Genomic DNA, 21039 nt, shown 5'->3' on the forward strand with positions numbered 1-21039 from the left:
CCTGTCCCTGTTTGGAATTAAAACAGGAAAGTCTCAAAGCTTTCTCATGTAAAAAGCTTCCTTCATGTTGAAAACAAAAGTAAACTAGCACATCAGATAGAATTTTAGGGAAGGTTGCCACAGGGGATTTTGGATGTGTGGAAACATTTAAATAATGCTATCCCCCATCTATGTTCTGAACTGGTGAAGTTCCAGAAGGATCAACCATCTGCCTTTTCCAAATGTGTGAACCCCCATTTAACTGCTTCGGACTTACAGCAGTCTAGGTGGCCACAATATTAGAAGTGAAACCAGGACAGAACTCCTGTGCCTGCAATAGCTGAATGGCAAGTAGAAAGCTGGCCAGTTTAACATTCCCCCATCGTTGCACCTCCATAATCAGGAACACCTGTTGAATGATGTATAAATGCGAGCTACTCCTTGTGCTAACTATCACTTTAAGCTTCCTATTATTTTATGCTGCATCATTATCTCAAATTAAATGCACGGAACTTGTTGTGTTCCTCCCTAAACTTTCACTTTCAACTTCTTGTTCTTAGTTTTATTTTATTTTTACTTTTTTCGGACACTTATTACATAACTTGCTAGGCTTGCTGTTGAATCGCTTTCAATAATATTTCTAAAAGTTTGTTCTTTTTGTCTATTGAGGAGAAACATACAAATACACTTTACCAAAAAGTGAGTTCCTGGATGATATTTGCCCCAGGAAGGGGGAAAAATGGGCACTATTATTATTTTTAAACATCCATCACCGTGAAAGATGCATAGCCATACTTTTGTTTTCACCATTGTAATAGTTTTCTGCTGGTTTTATTGCATGTTCTGTATAAGTCACTTTTGAGTTAAGAAAAAAAAAAGCAACTTATACATGCAATTATGAATAATTTAAATATCTATTTATAAGTGTATTTCTACATGCGTAGCATATATATATTGCTGGGTTGCTATTCTTCTTTTTTTTAAAAAAAAATATTGCTAGAACTAAGTCTTCCTGCATTTAAATAATTTCCATTAACTATTTATAAGAATTAGTTTAAAAAAATATGTTTATAGTTATTAATTGATTGGAGTTAACTTTGTATGCACATTAATTTTGCAAGTAAATATATTTAAATAAAAGATGGGGAAAGTGGGTGGATTTTGTGTTTTAATTGTGTGAGACGACTGCTCTTCACTTGCTTCTTCTGTTGTCATGTATTAAGTTTGAACTTGTTTTAACTTCACTGTCTGTCTTGCTCCTGTCTCTTATTTATCTCTATTGCTTTCTCTCAGCTCTCCACCTTAGTCTTACCACACCCTAAATACTAATCTCACTTACTAAACCCCTTATGTATGGATCTTTGGCACTTTAAATACTCAGCTGCCTCCTTTTCGTCCTGTTTTAAGGAAAGCTTATCTCTGTCCCTTGGCATTTCCTCCTTGAGGTACGATTTGATTGCTTTTCATTTTACATTGATATTGTATATAGTCTTTGCCATGCTCCATCCCAAACACCAGGTCTGACAACAGCTTATGGGAAGCAAGCTGAAAAAGAACAGGGAAGGGTCGAACGTCATTGTGCGTCGAGGTCCCCAAGACACCCCAAATAAGAACACAATGACACTTGATTTTTGTTTAAGGTTTTTGGCATAATTTTGGCCACAACTTTATTAAAAATACAGCAATGTGAGTTGTTGCTTAGGCATTGGTAGTGACTAACTGACCCCGCACAGGGACAGCTCTGATATTCGCACCCCCCGTGAAGTCAGAAAGGGTAAGTCACCTGGGGGGAGAGACAGGACTGGGAACCATGCCTCACCTCTCCCCAGAATGCTCCCAGGTGCTCTTGCGTGGCCCTGGCCCCTTGCCAGGGGGTTCGGACAAAAGCATGGCGAGCCCCTGGGTTCCTTTAATGGAAAACCCTTGCAGCAGCAGCATTTTGGAGGGGCAGGCACAGCCAAATCCATACCCCTCCACCAACCAATTCCCAAACCAATGCCTAACTGCAACCTTACGAGTTGTGGTGATTTGCTACGCAGTAGGCAAAAACCAAATGGCACCAGCCAATCAGCCAAATGGACAAAATTCCTACCAGGCCCCTGCCCCAAAGCAGACGACCCCATGACAGGTCAAGCAAACAGCCTAACATTAGGGAGGGAGGGCGGGTGATCCGAAGCACGCAGCGAAAGAGGAAGCTCATCACTGCGTTCAGTGTATTTAACAAACAGGGCTGTCAATCAATAAATGGCAACATATAAATCTCCCCAGTAACAGCCCGCCCCTGCTTAAAGATGGCCAAACTCTTTTACCCAGCAACAGTGAGCTGTCTTGTCAGCCCCCACCGCAACACGTGCTCTCCATGAGGAAGAACACGCTTTGCTCTATTCAAAGTCCCCTACAACTGCATTAAAGTAAAAAATAAAAATGCAGGGAGATCCAAATCATTGCTCTTTCTATGGCACACGCTCACACTTATATATAAGAGGCGCAACAGATGCCAGTTACCAGCATTGAAAGGCCTACATCTAGCAAGATGGCAACAAAACACAAGCGTCTGTGTTTTAAGTAGCATGCAAGAAAAAGGAAACTTCTGCGGATGCAGTAGGAAGTGGATGTTGTTACAATTAAGCAATTTGGGAACTTTTTTATTTTTTAAGAAACACCGACGTGCAAACATGTGCCTACTAAAGTTCCCATGGTAAGCTGCTGTTGTTTTAAAATCAAACTGCAAATTGCTGTGGGAATGAGAAGACGACTGGAAGAAAAAGAGAAAGCGAGAGAAACTGAAATGGATAGATTCAACCTTCCCTATCTATCCTTCATGCAAATTGCAATGCTACGTTCCTCCTGTTTATAAAAATGGAGCTCCCTGTGATTTCCCCCTTAAATATTACAATGGTAGCTCGGGTTAAGAACTTAATTCGTTCTGGAGGTCCGTTCTTAACCTGAAACTGTTGTTAACCTGAGGTACCACTTTAGCTAATGGGGCCTCCCGCTGCCGCCGCACGATTTCTGTTCTCATCCCGAAGCAAAGTTCTTAACCTGAGGTACTATTTCTGGGTTAGTGGAGTCTGTAACCTGAAGTGTCTGTAACCTGAAGCGTCTGTAACCCGAGGTACCACTGTATAACTTATTCTTCCCTTGCAGGCTCCAGCAAACCCCATGCGGTAGGTTTACCCCCTGTACTTCCACTGCCTGTTTCGACCCTGCATACCACCACCCAGCTGCCTCCACCGCCTCCTCCATCAGCTTCCCATCCATCAGCACAAGCTCCGGTACTTCCCCCAAGAAACATCAAGCCCAGGTATATCTCTGTGTAAATGAAAGTGAAATCTGCGGGGGGGGGGGGGAGGTTACATTCTGCTCTCATTTCACAGGGAACGAGGGAGCTTCTGATCTCACATCTATCGAAGTGTCTTCCTCGTACAGTCATCCTGAAGTACCTTGTCTTTGGCACTCATCATGCCCCTTGTTTTCTTTCAAGGATAGCAAGGATGCTATCCTTGACACAGTCAAGGGACATGGATGGTGCTCTTGGGCTTGCCGAATCCCCGCGACGGGGTGAGCTCCCATTGCTCTGTCCCAGCTCCTGCCAACCTAGCAGTTCGAAAGCACATCAGTGCAAGTAGATAAATAGGTACCACTGTGGCGGGAAGGTAAACGGCATATCCTTGAACCCTAGAGGCTATGCAAAAGCCAAACTAGACATAATGTATCAGTAGCCGCCACATTTCTTTAATCATCCACCTCTGGACCCCAGATGTTTTTGGACTACAACTCCCATCATCCTCAGCCAGCTAATGTATTTGTGACTATATTTTAAAAAATGGGCATAAGTGATTTTTATGGAAATGATCACCCTCTTTCCCCTCTTCTATAGTGATGCTTAAGCAGCCCCCCTATTCATGCCAAAGATGGGTGTGTGTGTCTTTTTCCCCCCACATGAAAATGTAAAGCTAAACATTTCTCTGCCTTATCTCCCCATAGTTTGTCACCTGAACTTACTGGCAGTGAGCGAGGCCAGGAAAAAAAATTATTCATTGGGCAAGTGATGACAGTGTGCAGAGGAAGGAGAAAGTATTCTACCCCTTCGTTCACATCACTTTTCATGTTAATATACTAACAATGGAGTCAGGTGCAGAGTAATGATGGCTTTGTAGCCAAAACATGGCTACTGGAAAACAAAAGGGAAAAATCAGCATGATCAACATAATGCCAAGGTTTGCAGAAGGGAAAGGGGTTAGGGAGAGGGAACACTAGGAGGCAAAAACCTTTAAAAAACAGCCCAGAGCACTTCACACTGCAACATTTTATTGCAGGTCTCCCTTTGGTTAAAATAAGAACCACAACCCCCTCTCCTTTATATGTGAATATGTGATTCTAGAAGAAACACATGATCAAATAAAAGTGGCACCATTTTTGTCTAGTTTGGCCCTAGGGCGAGATGTTCTCAGTCGGTATTCTAAGTACAGTGGTACCTCGGGTTAAGTATTTAATTCGTTCCAGAGGTCCGTACTTAACCTGAAACTGTTCTTAACCTGAAGCACCACTTTAGCTAATGGGCCTCCAGCTGCTGCCGTGCCGCCAGAGCCCGATTTCTGTTCTCATCCTGAAGCAAAGTTCTTAACCTGAAGCACTATTTCTGGGTTCGCTGAGTCTGTAACCTGAAGCGTATGTAACCTGAGGTACCACTGTAAGGGTCAAAGATAAGTCTATGAGGCCAAAGTTTTCTCGAATTGCAGCAGAACATCCGGCCAGGAAATATGAGTTTTGAGAAGGCATTTGAAGGGAGAGACAGAGACTGAGAGAGACTCAATCTAGTGCCTGAATTTTTGTCGCTAATCCTCAGGCCAGCTTCACGCATGCGAGATCTGAAATGGTAGCTACTTGAGAATGCAGGTGTGCATACTTATGTGGCAAGCAAGTCCTGTGATATATAGTTGCTGATCAGGTGATTTTTCCTTTGCAATAGAAAATTAGAAAAAGGAAGGGCTGTGATGATGTTGCAGAACATTTCTGAAAACGCATGAAAAGCTGCTCTCATAGATACAGACATACATCGTTTTATTTGCATGCTGTATTTCCATAGTTCTAATCATGCTCAAGGCAACTTACAACATGGAAAAATACATAATTGCAAACATAACAAATGTAGTCATAAACCATAAATAAAACATCAAGAAATGCACAACCAAACGGAACAATTTCTGCATACATTATGGTAAGATTTTAAATAAAGATACAAAAAATAATAATATAAATAACAGCAACAACCCCCCCCCAAAAAAGAAACTCCATAAATGGTAATCCAGCCCAAGAATCTTTTCAGCGATTTCAGCTTTTGTAGCTGGAGTCAGTCCAGGCCACGCCATCCCATGCCAGGTCTGCAAGGCAGGGAGCAAATCTTCCTGGACTCACAGCCAAGGACTCTCACACATTTTGATTGCAGGGGAGCACAACTGGGGAGAATGCTATTGCACTTGCAGGCTTCCCACTGGCATCTGGTTGGCCACTGTGGAACAAGATGCGGGACTTGGTGGACCTTTGGCCTGATCCACCAAGCTCTTACTATGTGCTTACACACATGCACTCATTCACATATACCTTGCTATATGTTGCTATCTGAATGTATGGAGGAACAGGATTGCATGTTGCTGAATGGCCTCAATAGATTCAGTATATGAGGTCCAGTGCTGAAGGCCTTCTGGCAGTTCCCTCACTGCGAGAAGTGAGGTTACAGGGAACCAAGCAGAGGGCCTTCTCGGTAGTGGTGCCCGCTCTGTGGAATGCCCTCCCATCAGATGTCAAGGAAATAAACAACTACAGTGGTACCTCAGTCTAAGAACAGTCCTGTTAATGAAAGATTCGGGCAACGCACTCTGCAAAACCAGAAGTAGGTGTTCCGGATAGCGAACTTTGCCCCAGAAGAGGAATGGAAGCCGACTGGTGGAAGGGCACCGGTGGCGGGAAGACTCAATGGGGAAAGCGCACCTCGGTTTAAGAACGCTTTCGGTGTAAGAACGGACTTCCGGAACAAATTAAGTTCGTCAACGGAGGTACCACTGTATCTAACTTTTAGAAAACATCTGTAGGGAGCCCTGTTTTGGGAAGTTTTTAATGCATGAAGTTTTATTCTGTTTTTAATGTTCTGATGAAAGCCACCCAGAGTGGCTGGGGAAACCCAGCCAAATCGGCGGGGTAGAAATAATAAATTTATATATTATATATTACATGGTATATGTCTGAAAGAGACCGTTGTCTTCATTGAGGGCTCCCCAGATGTGATCAAGACCACTCTTTGGTGCATCCAGCTGTAGTTGTGGTAATCCTTCCCAATCTCTGCTTTCATCTCCAGATTTCTTGCTGTCGCTACACCCGTTAGAAAAAAAAAGAAAATAAAACCTGCCAGGGAAAGGTGTCAGATTCAAACTTAATAAGACTGCAGGCCTGTATTCCTTTACTTAGGACTGTTTGGGATCAGTGGGGGCTACATCTGTGGGGATGTCAGGTTTGCATTTTTGGGTATAGAAAGTATTGGTTTAAAGTGCAGAGATCTTTCCTATTCTAATTAATTCAAGCAGGTTCTGGAAGCTTCTCTATGTGATACAAGCTAGTACAAGCTAGAAGTTTCTAGCTAACAAGCAAGCTTCTATTTTGCCTAGAAACAAGCAGAGAAACTGAACAGCTGGTTCAAACTGGTTCTGTTATCTCTTTCACGCAAGGTCATGCTGACTATAATACAGTAATAGGCCAGAAGAAACCTGGGTTTCACTTTCTGTTTCTCCTGCTGGTGTGCTGGTCAGTACAGTGGCATCTTAATCTGTTCCGGGAGCTGGTTCAACTCCTGAAACTGTTTGAAAACCAAGGTGTGGCTTCCGATTGGGTGCAGGAGCTTCCACATTGGATATTTGGCTTTTGAAAAATGTTTGCAAACTGGAACACTTACTTCTGGGTTTGCGACGTTCAGGAGCCAATTTGTTTGGGAGCCAAGCTGTTCGACTACCAAGATACCACTGTACATAGTATGCTTAAGTGCTAAGGTTTTAGTCTTATTGTAAGTTTAAGTTAAGTCTGCTGCAGCTGGATTTCTTGTGGACTATACCAATCCCGAAGATGTTGGATTGTGACTGTAAAGCTCATTTGCCTTCAGTAGTAAAACAAAAAAAAATCTGCTGAATGAAGTTAATTGCCTCTGAGTTATTATTAGGAATCCTGCATCGTGTTTTATGTTTTTACTCTGCTAACTATACGTTGGGGTCTGCTCTGGATCAATATGGAGCAGAATTCATTGGATGGAGGAATGGGGAAACCTAATTTCATTAGAGGGTGTTCTTGTCTTCTTGTCCCAGCTTCTGTCAACTGAACCAGCTGAATCCGGCCCATAGGCTTCATAAACCTTCTCTGATGGCTTGGCTTTCAGTCAAAAGAGTGTTACCGGAATTGCAGTTGCATCTTTTTTCTCTTTGAACCTGTTCACCTTTTTCTTTTCATAGGGACAACGAAGAAAGCTATGATGATGTTGAGTTTGGAGGTAAGGCTAATCCATTTTTGTTAAGACGGGCATTAGAAAATTTGTAAGTGGGAACTGCGAGAAAGTGTTAGAATGTGGAGTGCTCCTGTTCAGGTGCCAGCTAAACATTCCACCTAAACATTCCACCTAAACATTAGGAAGAACTTCCTGACAGTAAGAGCTGTTTGACAGTGGAATTTGCTGCCAAGGAGTGTGGTGGAGTCTCCTTCTTTGGAGGTCTTTAAGCAGAGGCTTGACAACCATATGTCAGGAGTGCTCTGATGGTGTTTCCTGCTTGGCAGGGGGTTGGACTCGATGGCCCTTGCGGTCTCTTCCAACTCTATGATTCTATGATTTCCACTATACTCCATTCCCCTTCCACTGTTTTCCATTACCGCCTCTCCCTTACAGGCAGCCCATTCTGTATTTCATGCCCTCCATCCCTGCTCAGTCCTTATCAGACTGGTTTTTGGGAGAGGCTTTTCCCCTAGTACTTCTGAGAACCTAGGGGTTCTCAGCCAATACCTCCTGTTTGTGTGTGGGTGATGCCATTTTGGCTATGTAAGGATAACTTATCTCCCCCATCCCCCACCCACCTGTCAATCCCCTGGTGATGTAAGGTGACCCAATTTTGCCTGCATGGCATGAAATTAAACCATGTGAAGAAAGCCACAGCCCACAAAGGGCCAATAAACAGCTGGTTGTTGGCGCTGGCAAACTCCAGTACACAGACATTGGCACAGGACTTTGCTGGCACCACTGATTGGCAGTCATGTGTGACATGAGGTGCAGTGAAGGTGGGCGTAACTGGCCTGAACGACCTTGTGGCCCAAATGCCACAAGGTGGGCCTGATTTTCCCACTGCTGCTATATAGGATGATGGTGATGGCTGCTGCAATACAGCCTTATGAATCTGAATGTCCTATAAACCTAGATCATTACTCCTTCCTCCCAGGTAACCCTAATAACACTGTATTTCTGTGAGGAAGAGCTGGGGATATCCCAACAGAAAATCCTGAATATTCATACACCTTGCCCAACTATAGTACCTAGAATTCCTTGCAAGAAGCCATAGCTGCCAAAGTCTAATAATAATAATAATAATAATAATAATTAATAGCAATCAAAGTGATATAAATGTATTGGTAAAATACAGATAATGAGAAAGTTAAACAAATAGCATTTATACAGAGTATAATTTATAATGATATAGCATGTATATATAAACCTTATGCCATGTATTTATAGCATGTAGTACATAACATAATATATAGTTGGTTTTCAGTATGTAGTGGGGGGGGGGAATTAAAATCAAGTTGTGGTGCTTGAGGTGCATACTATAGCACAGGCTTCCACAACCTGGGCCCTCCAGATGTTTTTGGCCTACAACTCCCATGATCCCTAGCTAGCAGGACCAGTGATCAGGAATGATGAGAATTGTAGCCTCAAAACATCTGGAGGGCCGAGGTTGAGGAAGCCTGCTATAGCTGATAAGCAGCTGGCACGAAGTATATTCATCTGCTACAATTTCATTTCAGTTTTGATCAAATATAGATTATGCCATATATTTAGTTTTATGTGGAAAGATACTGAGGACTATAAATATATGGCATAATCTGTATTTGAGCTAGACAAAAATTCTTGTAAGTCGAAATACCCAACTTTGTCCTAGGCAACGCCGTCCTTTGCCCAACACTTTTTGTTTAGAGGGCAATCCATAGACTTTCTACCCTTTTATTATATGCGGATATGATTATATTATATACAAAATCTTCCCTGCAACAGAAAATTAACAATCAATGTTTGCCTTTTGATTCTTCAGGAAATGGAGATGCAGATGAGGTCAGTATCACCATTCACAACATAGATAAATGCAGTACAACGCTCTTCCATTAATACCCACTTTCATGAATGCAGAGGGGTGCCGTGGGAGGTTCTGTTACTGGTGTGTCTGTGGAAAGAGGGGAAAGGGAGAGAGATTGTTTGATTTGGATATCTGCATTGGATTTTAATATTTTAATGTTTTGCATTATTTAATTATTTTGATATGGATGTTTCACGCCCTGGGACCTTAAGGTCGAAGGTGGGTGTGGCGATCACACAGGGTCCCCGGACGTTTGACGGTCTATTGATCCCTGTGCCACCACTGTGATTGCTTCCCCGCTGCCACCAACCCGTTTCTCTCGGGTACACACGGAGTCCAGACAGTTATTAACATTAATCAAATAAGCAAGTTTATTTTATAAGCATTAACAAGGTTATGGTTTCAGATAACTTTTCTTGTCAGTTTCTTAATCTTAGTTTCTATACTGACCTATACCTTCCTAATAACTTCTAATTGATTATCCCATCCCATCTGTCTATCTGACTCCTCCTAACAGTTTCACTCACTCTCACATCAAAACTAGACCAACCCACAGACTTATCCTCCCTCTTCCTTCTCCAACTCCCAACTAACTTCCAAATAACACCAACTCTGACTCTAACTCCTCCCCTTGGGTTCCCACTGGCCAATCACTTCACACTCATTTAACCCTTTCCTTATGACCCACCTAGGAGGGCAAACGCCACAGTGGGTTATAAATCAAAGAAGTGATCATTAATAGTAATAAGCTGTGGGAACATTCATTTGTCACTGGATCAACACATCTTAATTTGGGTACACAACTTGTGACTCATAAGCCAAGCAAGGGCCGCAGAACATGTGTTGTGGTCTTCCACAGGGTTGAGGAACCTGTAGTTCTTCAGATGTTACTGGACAGCAACTCCCATCAGCCACAGCCAGCATTGCCCGTGGCCGGAGATGATGGGACTTGTAGTCCAGCAGCATTTGGAGGGCCACAGGTTCCCCCTACCCCAGTCTACAAAGTGCTTGACGGCCTTGCTCTGTTTGTAATCTCTGGAAGGGCTTAGCTGAAAGGAGAGTGTAAAGGACTGCAATAATGGCTCAGGGCAAGTGAGAAGTTGTTGTGGCAGTAGATGCAACTCAGTGACATTCATTATACCCAGAATGAACACCTGGAAATGGCTACAGTCTGGGCAATATTTTATATTCTTAAATAGCTGAATGGTCAAGGTCAAAAGAAGACCTTATTTCATACAACAAATTGGGTTTGAAATAATGAAATGCCACATACAATTTGCTGTCCTAGTACTAGTCTTAAAAAGAAATTGTTGCACTTGAACTACGTTATAATTTCCCCTTTCTCATTCATTTCTTGTCACTTTTTTCTTTATAGAGTCTCAACAGTGAAGGGGAGACATATGAAGATATAAACGAAATGAGGTAAGAAATATGCAGCTCTCCAGATATGGTGGTTCTCTGATTCTTGGGATCCCACAACTGAAGTGACAGAGAGACAAAACATAAACAGAGTAAGAGGACCTGAGAGTAAATGGCAGACACCATTGCAAAACCGTGGACAAAAGATCCAAAACCTGAATTTGCAGCTTTATCATCTTCTAGGCCAGGGCAGGGCTAGCCAACATGTTGTCCATCAGATGTTTTGACCACAGTTCCCATCAGCCAATATCGTCAATCAGGGATGATGGAAGCGTCTGTCCTGCAACATCTGGGCTAGGTTGAGAAGGTATTGGCTTGGATCCAGACTTTGCTTTCAGCAGCAGAAGAGGGAAGAGGAAAAGTGGCTTCGGCTTTATCTCCCTTGTAGCTTCTAAAACTCTTCTCCTAAGGGTTTGTGGGCACTCTGGAACAGTGAAGGAGGGCACCAGAAAAAATTGATCTTCCTGTGTGGAGCAAAAGATTCCTGCATTTCAGAGGGGCTGGTGGACTAGGTGACCCTCATGGTCCCTTCCAACTCTACCATTCTATGATTCCAGCAGGCTCTAAAGGTTGGGTCAAAGGCCTTCTGCACATGGAAGGAGCTCTTCCATTTGTGGACAGCGATCAGAAGGTCGGCGGTTCGAATCCCCGCGACGGGGTGAGCTCCCGTTGCTCGGTCTGTGCTCCTGCCAACCTAGCAGTTCGGAAGCACATCAAAGTGCAAGTAGATAAATAGGTACCGCTCTGGCGGGAAGGTAAACAGCGTTTCCGTGCGCTGCTCTGGTTTCCCAGAAGCGGCTTAATCATGCTGGCCACATGACCCAGAAGCTGTACGCTGGCTCCCTCAGCCAATAAAGCGAGATGAGTCCCGCAACCCCAGAGTCGGTCACAACTGGATTTAACGGTCAGGGGTCCCTTTACCTTTTACCTTTAAGCTTAGATCCAACCCAACAGCAACCATTGAGCACATGGCTCCTGATATGGTCATCTTTCAAGAGAAGTGAAAGAGGCCCAGATGTTTGTCCCCTGCTGTTTCTTGAGTTAAGTATCAATCACTTTTTATTTCGCAGACCTACATCTAGAGATGATGAAAGGAAAAAGGAGAAGGAAGAAAGGAAGAAATCAGAGAAAGAACAAAAGGAGAAAGAGAAAAAAGAGCAGGACATCAGGAAGAAGTTCAAAGTAAGGCTTAAAACTAGCAATTTACTTTTTAAAAAAAACTTTAATGAAAACCAATACATTATCCTTTAGCATTGTTAAAGATACTCTGTTTGTAGAGTTGGGGGATAAATTCAGTTCAGTTCACATTTACAGGTGAACCTGTAATCTACTTGCACTTACCTACTTGCACTTTGATGTGCTTTCGAACTGCTAGGTTGGCAGGAACAGGGACCGAGCAATGGGAGCTCACCCCGTCACAGGGATTGGAACTGCCAACCTTCTGATTGGCAAGCCCTAGGCTCTATGGTTTAGACCACAGCGCCACCTGTGTCCCACTGAGTCCTTGGTGTCTTTATAATTCCATTGCAAAAATGTCTGAAACAGTGATGGGAAATAGCAGGTCCAGGGGTTGAATGTGGCTCTCCAGTCCTATCTACTTAGCATCAAGACTCAATTCTTCTCAGGATACATCTTGTTTCCCTGACTGACACTTATTTGTGCCCTCAAATAGACGCGATTGTGATAATGCCTCTGGCTTGCCTCTGACTTCTGTGCATCTGGAATCAAATCTGGAATTGTGTATAAGAATCACATTGTGCCTCTGGGCATACCCACTATTTGATTCTGGCCCTGCCCACCACGGACACAATGGAGCCAGAAGGTTGGCAGTGAGGGAATGCAACCCTCTGACTGAAAAAGGTTCCTCACCCGAGGTCCCGGCTCCAATTTGTCAGTTGTGGTTTGTCCATGCCTGTTTCCCCCTCTCTCCCCCCCTCTTGTACAGTATTAATCCTGACCATATGTGCAATGCTGATTTACACCCATTTCTTATCCTACTTCTGTGTAGCTCGTGGGCCCCATTGAAGTCATTCACCAGGCCCGAGCTTGCACAGACTTCAAAGGAGGGAAGAACGATCTGACGTTCAAGCAAGGAGATAAAATCGAAATCATCCGCATCACTGACAATCCAGAGGGGAAGTGGCTTGGAAGGTCAAGAGGCTCCTGTAGGTATAAATTATGCAAATTTAAGAGAACTTATTTTAATATGTTTAATCAGAGTAATTTATTCTGATCAGAAAATTTGGGTTCACTCACCGTTTGGAATATTTGAAATGTCGCTAGTCCACAATTCTTGGCCCTTGAAGACGTATCAGTATATTCGTTAAAATACTTAAAACCTGCACAACAAAGAAACGAACAGCAATTTGATTTTAAAAAATTGCACACCATGCAATGAATACCATTCTATATTGCACAGTGGTTTTTAAAGGGTGTGTGTGTGTGTTTAATGCAGCCCTTATGATGTCTTGTTATAAAGTTTAAAAGAAAACAGCTGCATCTTAGTCATGAAATGTGTTGGGCTTTTGCTTTCTAGATGGCTACATTAAAACAACCATGGTGGAAATTGACTATGATTCATTAAAGCGAAAGCAGCGGCCTTCTGTCAACATTCAACTGAGGCAACCAGACAGTGACCAGGAAGTGTATGATGATGTCGGGGAACAGGATAGCGTCAGCAGGTATGTCAAAAGGGATGGCCACACCTGTGTCCATTTCTAGTGTGGCTTGCAGTGCAATCTAGCCCACCTTTCATCAGAACAGGAAGTGATAAGGAAATGGTTGTTTAACATTAGTAAGGTGAACATTCATTGTAATTTCTTAAAATGAAGTTATTGTTACATTATTTTTAGATTAGTAGTGGCCTGTAGGGCAAGGTGGTACAGGGAAAGGACCCCTGTACAGTTAAGTTCAGTCCTCGATATATTTCTGGACTACAACTCCAATCAGCCCCAGTCCACATAGCTAACTGGAAAGGATGGTGCGAGTCCCAGCAAGAGCTGGAGGACACCATATTGGCAACCCCTGACAACAGGCCTGGTCCAGCAAAGCAATTGTTACCTTATATATTTATTCATGGATTACCAGTTTGAATCACATTTGCCATTTTCTAGGCAATTACCTGGCTTTATGTGGGTTATAGAATATTGCAGACATTTGGGTGTGGGGGAAAAACATGGACTTTTCAGTGCATTCATATATGTGTGTGTCTTCTTTGGATTTAAGTCCCACCATCTTCAATGGGGCTTACTCCCAAGCAAGTATGTTAAGAACTGCATTATTTATTGCACTGTCTTCTCCTTTAACTTCAACCATTTCCCCTCCTCCTTTTGTTTTCTCATGGCCAAAGTGGAAGTCAAAGTACTGCAGGAGGTAAGTTCTGCTGTTCCTATCTATCCAAATTTTGAGATTTGTGGGTCATGGGGCCCATCTTTTAGCTACTTCCCAAGGTATCAGTTGGGGTATGACCAGGGTTTGTGATATCTACCAGCAATCAGCAGACAAGCCATATATAGTCAAAGAAAAATAACAGTCCCCAAGCCTTCATACTTCCTCCTTCAATATTCATTTCTAAACCAATCCTGTAAGCACCAAGGTCAATGCCACTTTCAAGATTAGCAAATCAAAGCTACAACTTTCTGAGACTCTTCCCCTCCATCCCCGCTCCCCCATCAGCACCAAGATGACCCAGAAAGGCTTGTCCTCCTGCTAAAGCAAGCATGGAAAAGCCAAGCTCTCCAGAGGTCGTTGGACTCCAAATCCCATCAGCACCAGCCAGCATGGTCAATTCTCAGGGATAAAGGAAGCTGTAATTGAAATAGTGCAAACAATATCTCCTGGTTCTTTTCAGTAGAAGCAGTACATACCGTTGAGGATTGTTGTTGTTCTTATTATTGACATAGCTGTCAACATTTCCCCCTTTTTAAGGGAAATTCCTTTATTCCAAATAGGATTCCTCGCAAGAAAGGGTAAAAGTTGACAGTTATGATTATTGATAATTTCAGTATTAATATTTTATTTTACTTTATGTGCATTTTGGAGGTAAGTAGCCTAGAGACAGTTTGCATCAGGCGACATAAACTGAAACAATAATAATCGAAGTAGTAGTGATAATAATACTACTCTGCTTTTGCCTTTTTCAAAATTTAAAACAGGATTCCCTCCTCCTCCTCCCCCTGATGACGTTTATGATGGGATCGAGGGCGATGATGATGCACAAACAAGGTAAGCATTAATAGCCAACAAAATAATGAAAAGCAGATGGAGAATTCTTGTTTAGTTCTTGTTTAAAAGATTATCTCATGATAAAAATATTAGCCCTCGATTAATGCATGATAAAATGGTATCAGCTGGGTAGGGAGTGTGTCTTAGAAGGGTGTGGAGATAATGTTTTTACCATGGAATTAATTGCTTTGGGTCTTGTTTTAATGAGTCTTTACTGTTTTCATCTCCTTCACATGGATTGTATTAAGGCATAGGCTTTTTCAACTTCTTGAATTCTCAAGCAGGAGCCAGTAAGCCAGAATCTGAAGCATGGGCAGATGTTTGTGTGGCATCAAAACGATGGCACATCTGACTCTTTAGACCCTAGTTATCCCTTCATTATATATTCACCCTCCATAGAAATCCACACTGATGCTGGTGAATTGCTCTGATCCTGGGATCACAGATTAGAGTCACAGGGCAGATCAGGAGGTCCATGTACTAAGAACTTGGTCCAGCTGTGTTTGTATGAGGCTCACACTTCATGCTGTTGCAAAAGTCGGGTGCCTCCCCCTCTCTCTGCTGAGTGGTGACAAAGAGCCCATGGGGTTCCATGCACTCACCCAGGGTCTGTGGCCCTTTGGAGAATTGAGACACGGTGGAGACAGTCGTAGCTTTAATAAATGTTATTTATTTGCCTATTTACACCTTCGGAAGGGGAAGGGTGGCGCTGTGGGTTAAACCACAGAGCCTAGGACTTGCCGATCAGAAGGTTGGAGGTTCGAATCCCCACAACGGGGTGAGCTCCCATTGCTGGGTCCCTGCTCCTGCCAACCTAGCAGTTCGAAAGCATGTCAAAGTGCAAGTAGATAAATAGGTACCACTCCGGCGGGAAGGTAAACGGTGTTTCCGTGCGCTGCTCTGGTTCACCAGAAGTGGCTTAGTCATGCTGGCCACATGACCCGGAAGCTGTACCCCAGCTCCCTCGGCCATTAAAGCGAGATGAGCGCTGCAACCCCAGAGTCGGTCACGACTGGACCGAACGGTCAGGGGTCCCTTTATTTACCTTACCTTTATTTACACCTTCAGTCTGCAAGGAGGAATTCCAGATCTTACAGCATGTTCCTTTCAAGAGGGACTTGTACCCCACAGCAGCGCTTGTACCCTACAGCCATCCACCCTCCTTCCTCCTCCTTCCTCCCAGCAGCCCTTGCTCCCAGACTCCCTTTTCCTGTCACCTCAAGCATACAGTTTCCTGGCAACCTTTCAAACCCCTGTATCCTTCACACCTCAAGGGGGGGGGGGGTTAGGAGTTCTCCAGTATTGCAAATGGACCTCTATTGTTCTTTGATGGCCTCAGCTCAGTCAAGTTGTTCTGCATAAGCTAGCTCAGGAATTCCTCTGCAGCTTGTATGGTCCCTCCATATCCCAAACAATCAAAATCCTAGCCTTTATCAATTTATAGGATTTAGGGGGTTTAGCATTTAATTTTTTGGGCTGTTGTTGTTGCTGCTGCTGTGAATCCAATGCCCCATCCCAAAGTCATTTCAAATATCTTGTGTTTCAATCTGCAATGTGATAATTGCGTGCATACTCCAAAGGTCTGTGCCACATGGTGAAGATAAGAGTGACTCCTGGCCCCGTGGGCTTTTGAAGAATCTGTTGAAGGGAAAAGATTTCCCCAAGAGAAGTATACGAGAGGCAGCAACTAAAATCAGTGTGACAGAAGATAATGGAGGTTCCTCGTAAGAGACTGCTGTGAAAGAAAGAAAAATAACCGGTTCACTAAAACTAATAGCTAATATACGTGTTGATCATTCGCTACTAACAGCTTCTCACAGCAGCCTAACCAGCCACATAATCGTACCACACGGCAGATAACCAAAGCTATGAAACCACCACATCCCTTTTCAAAGTTGGGCCATGTTCTGTCCTTGAATACCTCTTAGCTTAAGTCATAGGTACCTGTTTGCAGAAACAGCTTCACCATGAGGCGAGGTAAGATGGCCAACTCAGGTGGCATTACGGGTGGCAGAGTTGGAAGTAGGCAGATCTGGCCCATGGAATAAAATCTGTTGGCTTTGTGGGTCTCCTATTTATTTCAGTGGGATCTGCAGAGAGAAACTTCCTGGTAGAGCATGACGCATGATCATCAATGGAAAGTGGGGATTTCTCTGGATTCTACCTCAGGGACCTAAATGTCTTTGGCTGAAGCTATGTCTGAAAAGCTAGGTCATGGCCCAACTTTTGTTCCATCGCCGGCAATTTTGTTGATGTGATCCAGTCTTACCCATGACAAACAGTTTGTAATTTCACATATTTAAGGGACAACAAATTAGTTGCAGTTGAATATGTGAAGGAAAGCACACCCACACGCCCTTTGTTTTTGTTATCCAAGATAAAGTGGCTTCAACAATTCTTCTTTTTGTCATGATGTACACAGCCATATCCCATAATCATTTATATCCTGGGATAGGAACTGATCATCTGATTGCAGTGCTTAATGAAAGTTATTATTTGTTTGTTTCTAGCAGGACTTCTTCAGCAAAGCATATAGGAAAGGGTAAGTAATAAGATCAAAAACATGAAGCAATTATTAAACTGTGATTGAGTTCCTATGCCGTATTTTTCGCCCAATAGGATGCACTTTTTCCCCTCCAAAAATGAAGGGGAAATGTGTGTGCGTCCTATGGGGCGAATGCAGGCTTCAGGAAGCTATCCGCAAGCCGTGGGAGAGCCTGAAGCTGAGGCTCCAATACTTTGGCCACCTCTTGAGAAGAGAAGACTCCCTGGAAAAGACCCTGATGTTGGGAAAGATGGAGGGCACAAGGAGAAGGGGACGACAGAGGATGAGATGGTTGGACAGTGTTCTTGAAGCTACCAGCATGAGTTTGACCAAACTGCGGGAGGCAGTGGAAGACAGGAGTGCCTGGCATGCTCTGGTCCATGAGGTCAGGAAGAGTCGGACTAAAGAACAACAATATTTGGGGCCTGAGTTGCAATGATTATATACTATTTTTCATTTTTTTAAAAACAAATAAACACTGCTTTCTGATTTCAGATTCTGGAGACAGTGATGTCTATGATGATGTAGAGCCAACTGACTTCCCTCCTCCGCCAAAAGAACTTAGGTGAGTGAACATATAAAACAAGGATGTGTGTAATGGCTACAGAGGGATGTTTGCTGTTACTCAAGGGCCTCACAACACGTGTCATAAGTGACAGGATTCACAGCTATGGTGCGGGTTTCTAGAACGGGTTAGCAAACTTTTTCAGCAGGGGGCTGGTCCACCGTCCCTCAGACCTTGTGGGGGACTGGACTATATTTCGAAAAGAAAAGAAAAAAATGAACGAATTCCTATGCCCCACAAATAACCCAGAGATGCATTTTAAATAAAAGCACGCATTCTACTCATGTAAAAACACGCTGATTCCCAGACCGTCTGTGGGCTGGATTTAGAAGGCGATAGGGCTGGATCCGGCCCTTGGGCCTTAGTTTGCCTACCCATGTTCTAGAACTTTAAATACCAGACACAGCTTAGGGTGAAGCGAGGAGATTGAAACTTCTCTTTGCAACTCTGCAAACGCAGACGCTTAGAAAGTTTGTATGAGTTTTAATTTGCTTTAGCTTATTCTATCGTGGTTTTACCCTTTTCTGTATGCTTTAAATTGTGGTTGCGGATTTTTAGTGATGATTTTATTGTCTTGTGGTTTTTTGGAAAGCACTTTGAGGGTCCCCCCCCCTTACAATCAAGCAGTATGTAAATTTTATGAAATAAACAAACAAACTGGCAAGTATTAACTGCTCTCAATCTTAACCTGATAACTGCCATTTGTCCAGATTTTAATTTGTCTGAATTAATTTTAAGATGTATTTTAATTAATTGATGCCTGTTTTTATGTATATGGTGTTATTTATATGATCTTAGCTGCACTGAGCCTGGCTCCGGTCGGGGAAAAAATACAATTTATTATTATTAAACTGTGATCTTGGTAAAACATGCCCTCTGCCACTTCGCTGTGATTTATCATTAGAAAATCGCCTTCTGTTGGGTCAGTGAAATACTAATTGCCTTGAAGGGGAGGGAAAATTTAAATATCTGTTCCATGCATACTGCAATCTTGATTAAATCCTCCGCCACATTTGGTGTTTAATTTTTTTAAAAAAAACCTGATGTCATTAACAAAAGGTTAATTAATTGTTTAATTAATTAGCTTGTCCTTTAGCTAGGCTTTAATTGACAACCAATAAAATAAAAACATACCTAATCTTTATATTGACGATCTTGATTTTTCTTCTTCTTCTCCTTCTGTTTTGCAACCTGACGCTTTAGCATAGCAAAGTCCCTGAGCATTGCGAGAGCCAAATCAGATGACCGTGATTCGCAGAAACTCAAGAAGATGGAGAAAGAAGAGAAAGAGTTCCGAAAGAAGTTTAAAGTAAGACCTTGGTTTCTTAAAATTGTTTCTTGAGGCACCGGAACTAATGGCATAAACCGGAGCAATAAAACTATGCAAAACACTAAAACAGCATAAAACACCAATCAAAATGAGAAACGTGTCCAATTTTGTGAAATTGCCACAGCCACAAATCACATTACAGGCCCTAATGAGGTTTACCAAATTAAAAAAATAGTTAAAAATTCCAGGTTTTAGCTCACCTGCCTAAAATTAATTTGGCAGCTGCCTGTCTTGATAGACAAGGGAATTGCGCCTCTGGGGGTGAAGTCAAAGTGCACCAAAGTGACCTCCCCAGGGCGCAAGCCTGGGCGGTGCATACGGAGGTGTATGTAAACAACAAAAAGTAAACAACAACAAAACCAAGGCCTCATCCGGATGACCTGTTTATATAGCATTTATCCTGACTTTAAATTCTGGATTTTTAACTCTTTTAAATTCTGGATTTTAAACTGCTGTAACCCGCTTTGGGACCTGCTAGTATAATAAATCCAATGAAAACAAAAACAATGCCAAATGAGGAGGCTTTCTGAATTTAAAAAGGTTGAGCTTCTGCCATCAGGTTATGGCCATAAATATTCAGTGTGCACCCCGTCAAACTCAGTGTGTTTTACTTCCTTGTGGACTAGATTTTTAATTTAAAATGTTACACAATGACAAGAAAGCTTTTATGAAAATCTGTTTGGGAGAATGAGCATTTATCTTCACTTCCCCTGGGGGAAAATGTGTGAAAGTGGTGCACTTCCCCATTCTAAATACTATCAATGAAGCTCATTATGACTACAAGGGGAAGTTATTGGTTGTCTCAGGAGAGCATTTGAGGGCTGGATCCAGAGGAAGTGCAAACCGTATTGTTTAGATGGCTGCATGTCATTCACATAGCACCTTCCTGTGAACAAAACCAGGTACAGTATCTGTAACTGTATTTATTTATTTATTCATTCATTCATTCATTCATTCATTCCCCGTCCATCTGGCTGGGTTTCCCCAGCCACTCTGGGTGGCTTCCAACAAAACACTAAATTACAATAACCTATTAAACATTAAAAGTTTCCCTAAACAGGGCTGCCTTCAGACATCTTCTAAAAGTTTGGTAGTTATTTTTGTCTTTGACATCTAGTGGGTGGGCGTTCCACAGGGCGGGTGCCACTACCAAGAAGGCCCTCTGCCTGGTTCCCTGTAACTTGGCTTCTCACAGCGAGGGAACCGCCAGAAGGCCCTCGGCGCTGGACCTCAGTGTCCGGGCAGAACAATGGAGCTGGAGACGCTCCTTCAGGTATACTGGACTGAGGCCATTTAGGGCTTTAAAGGTCAACACCAACACTTTGAATTGTGCTCGGAAACGTACTGGGAGCCAGTGTGGGTCTTTCAAGACCGGTGTTATATGGTCTCGGCAGCCGCTCCCAGTCTCCAGTCTAGCTGCCGCATTCTGGATTAGTTGTAGTTTCTGGGTCACCTTCAAAAGTAGCCCCACGTAGAGTGCATTGCAGTAGTCCAAGTGGGAAATAACCAGAGCATGCACCACCCTGGCGAGACAGTCTGTGGGCAGGGAGGGTCTTTGCCTGCGTACCAGATGGAGCTGGGAGACAGCTGCCCTGGACCTGCG

General features: G+C 43.1%; 1 protein-coding gene across 1 annotated transcript in view; it reads left to right on the plus strand.

The window, feature by feature from the left end:
• Positions 1-21039, plus strand: part of FYB1 (FYN binding protein 1) — a 49879-nt gene that overhangs the window by 15075 nt on the left and 13765 nt on the right. The window contains exons 3-15 of the mRNA XM_083403267.1: positions 3127-3283; positions 7473-7510; positions 9312-9331; positions 10729-10775; positions 11843-11954; positions 12781-12937; positions 13309-13453; positions 14122-14144; positions 14927-14996; positions 16577-16720; positions 17507-17538; positions 18037-18106; positions 19310-19415. Of these exons, the coding sequence (XP_083259393.1) occupies positions 3127-3283; positions 7473-7510; positions 9312-9331; positions 10729-10775; positions 11843-11954; positions 12781-12937; positions 13309-13453; positions 14122-14144; positions 14927-14996; positions 16577-16720; positions 17507-17538; positions 18037-18106; positions 19310-19415 (1121 nt within the window). The remainder of the gene's footprint in view (positions 1-3126; positions 3284-7472; positions 7511-9311; positions 9332-10728; positions 10776-11842; positions 11955-12780; positions 12938-13308; positions 13454-14121; positions 14145-14926; positions 14997-16576; positions 16721-17506; positions 17539-18036; positions 18107-19309; positions 19416-21039) is intronic.

Source organism: Podarcis tiliguerta, assembly GCF_965153285.1.
Source record: "Podarcis tiliguerta genome assembly, chromosome: 11".
NCBI classification, from domain to species: domain Eukaryota; kingdom Metazoa; phylum Chordata; class Lepidosauria; order Squamata; family Lacertidae; genus Podarcis; species Podarcis tiliguerta.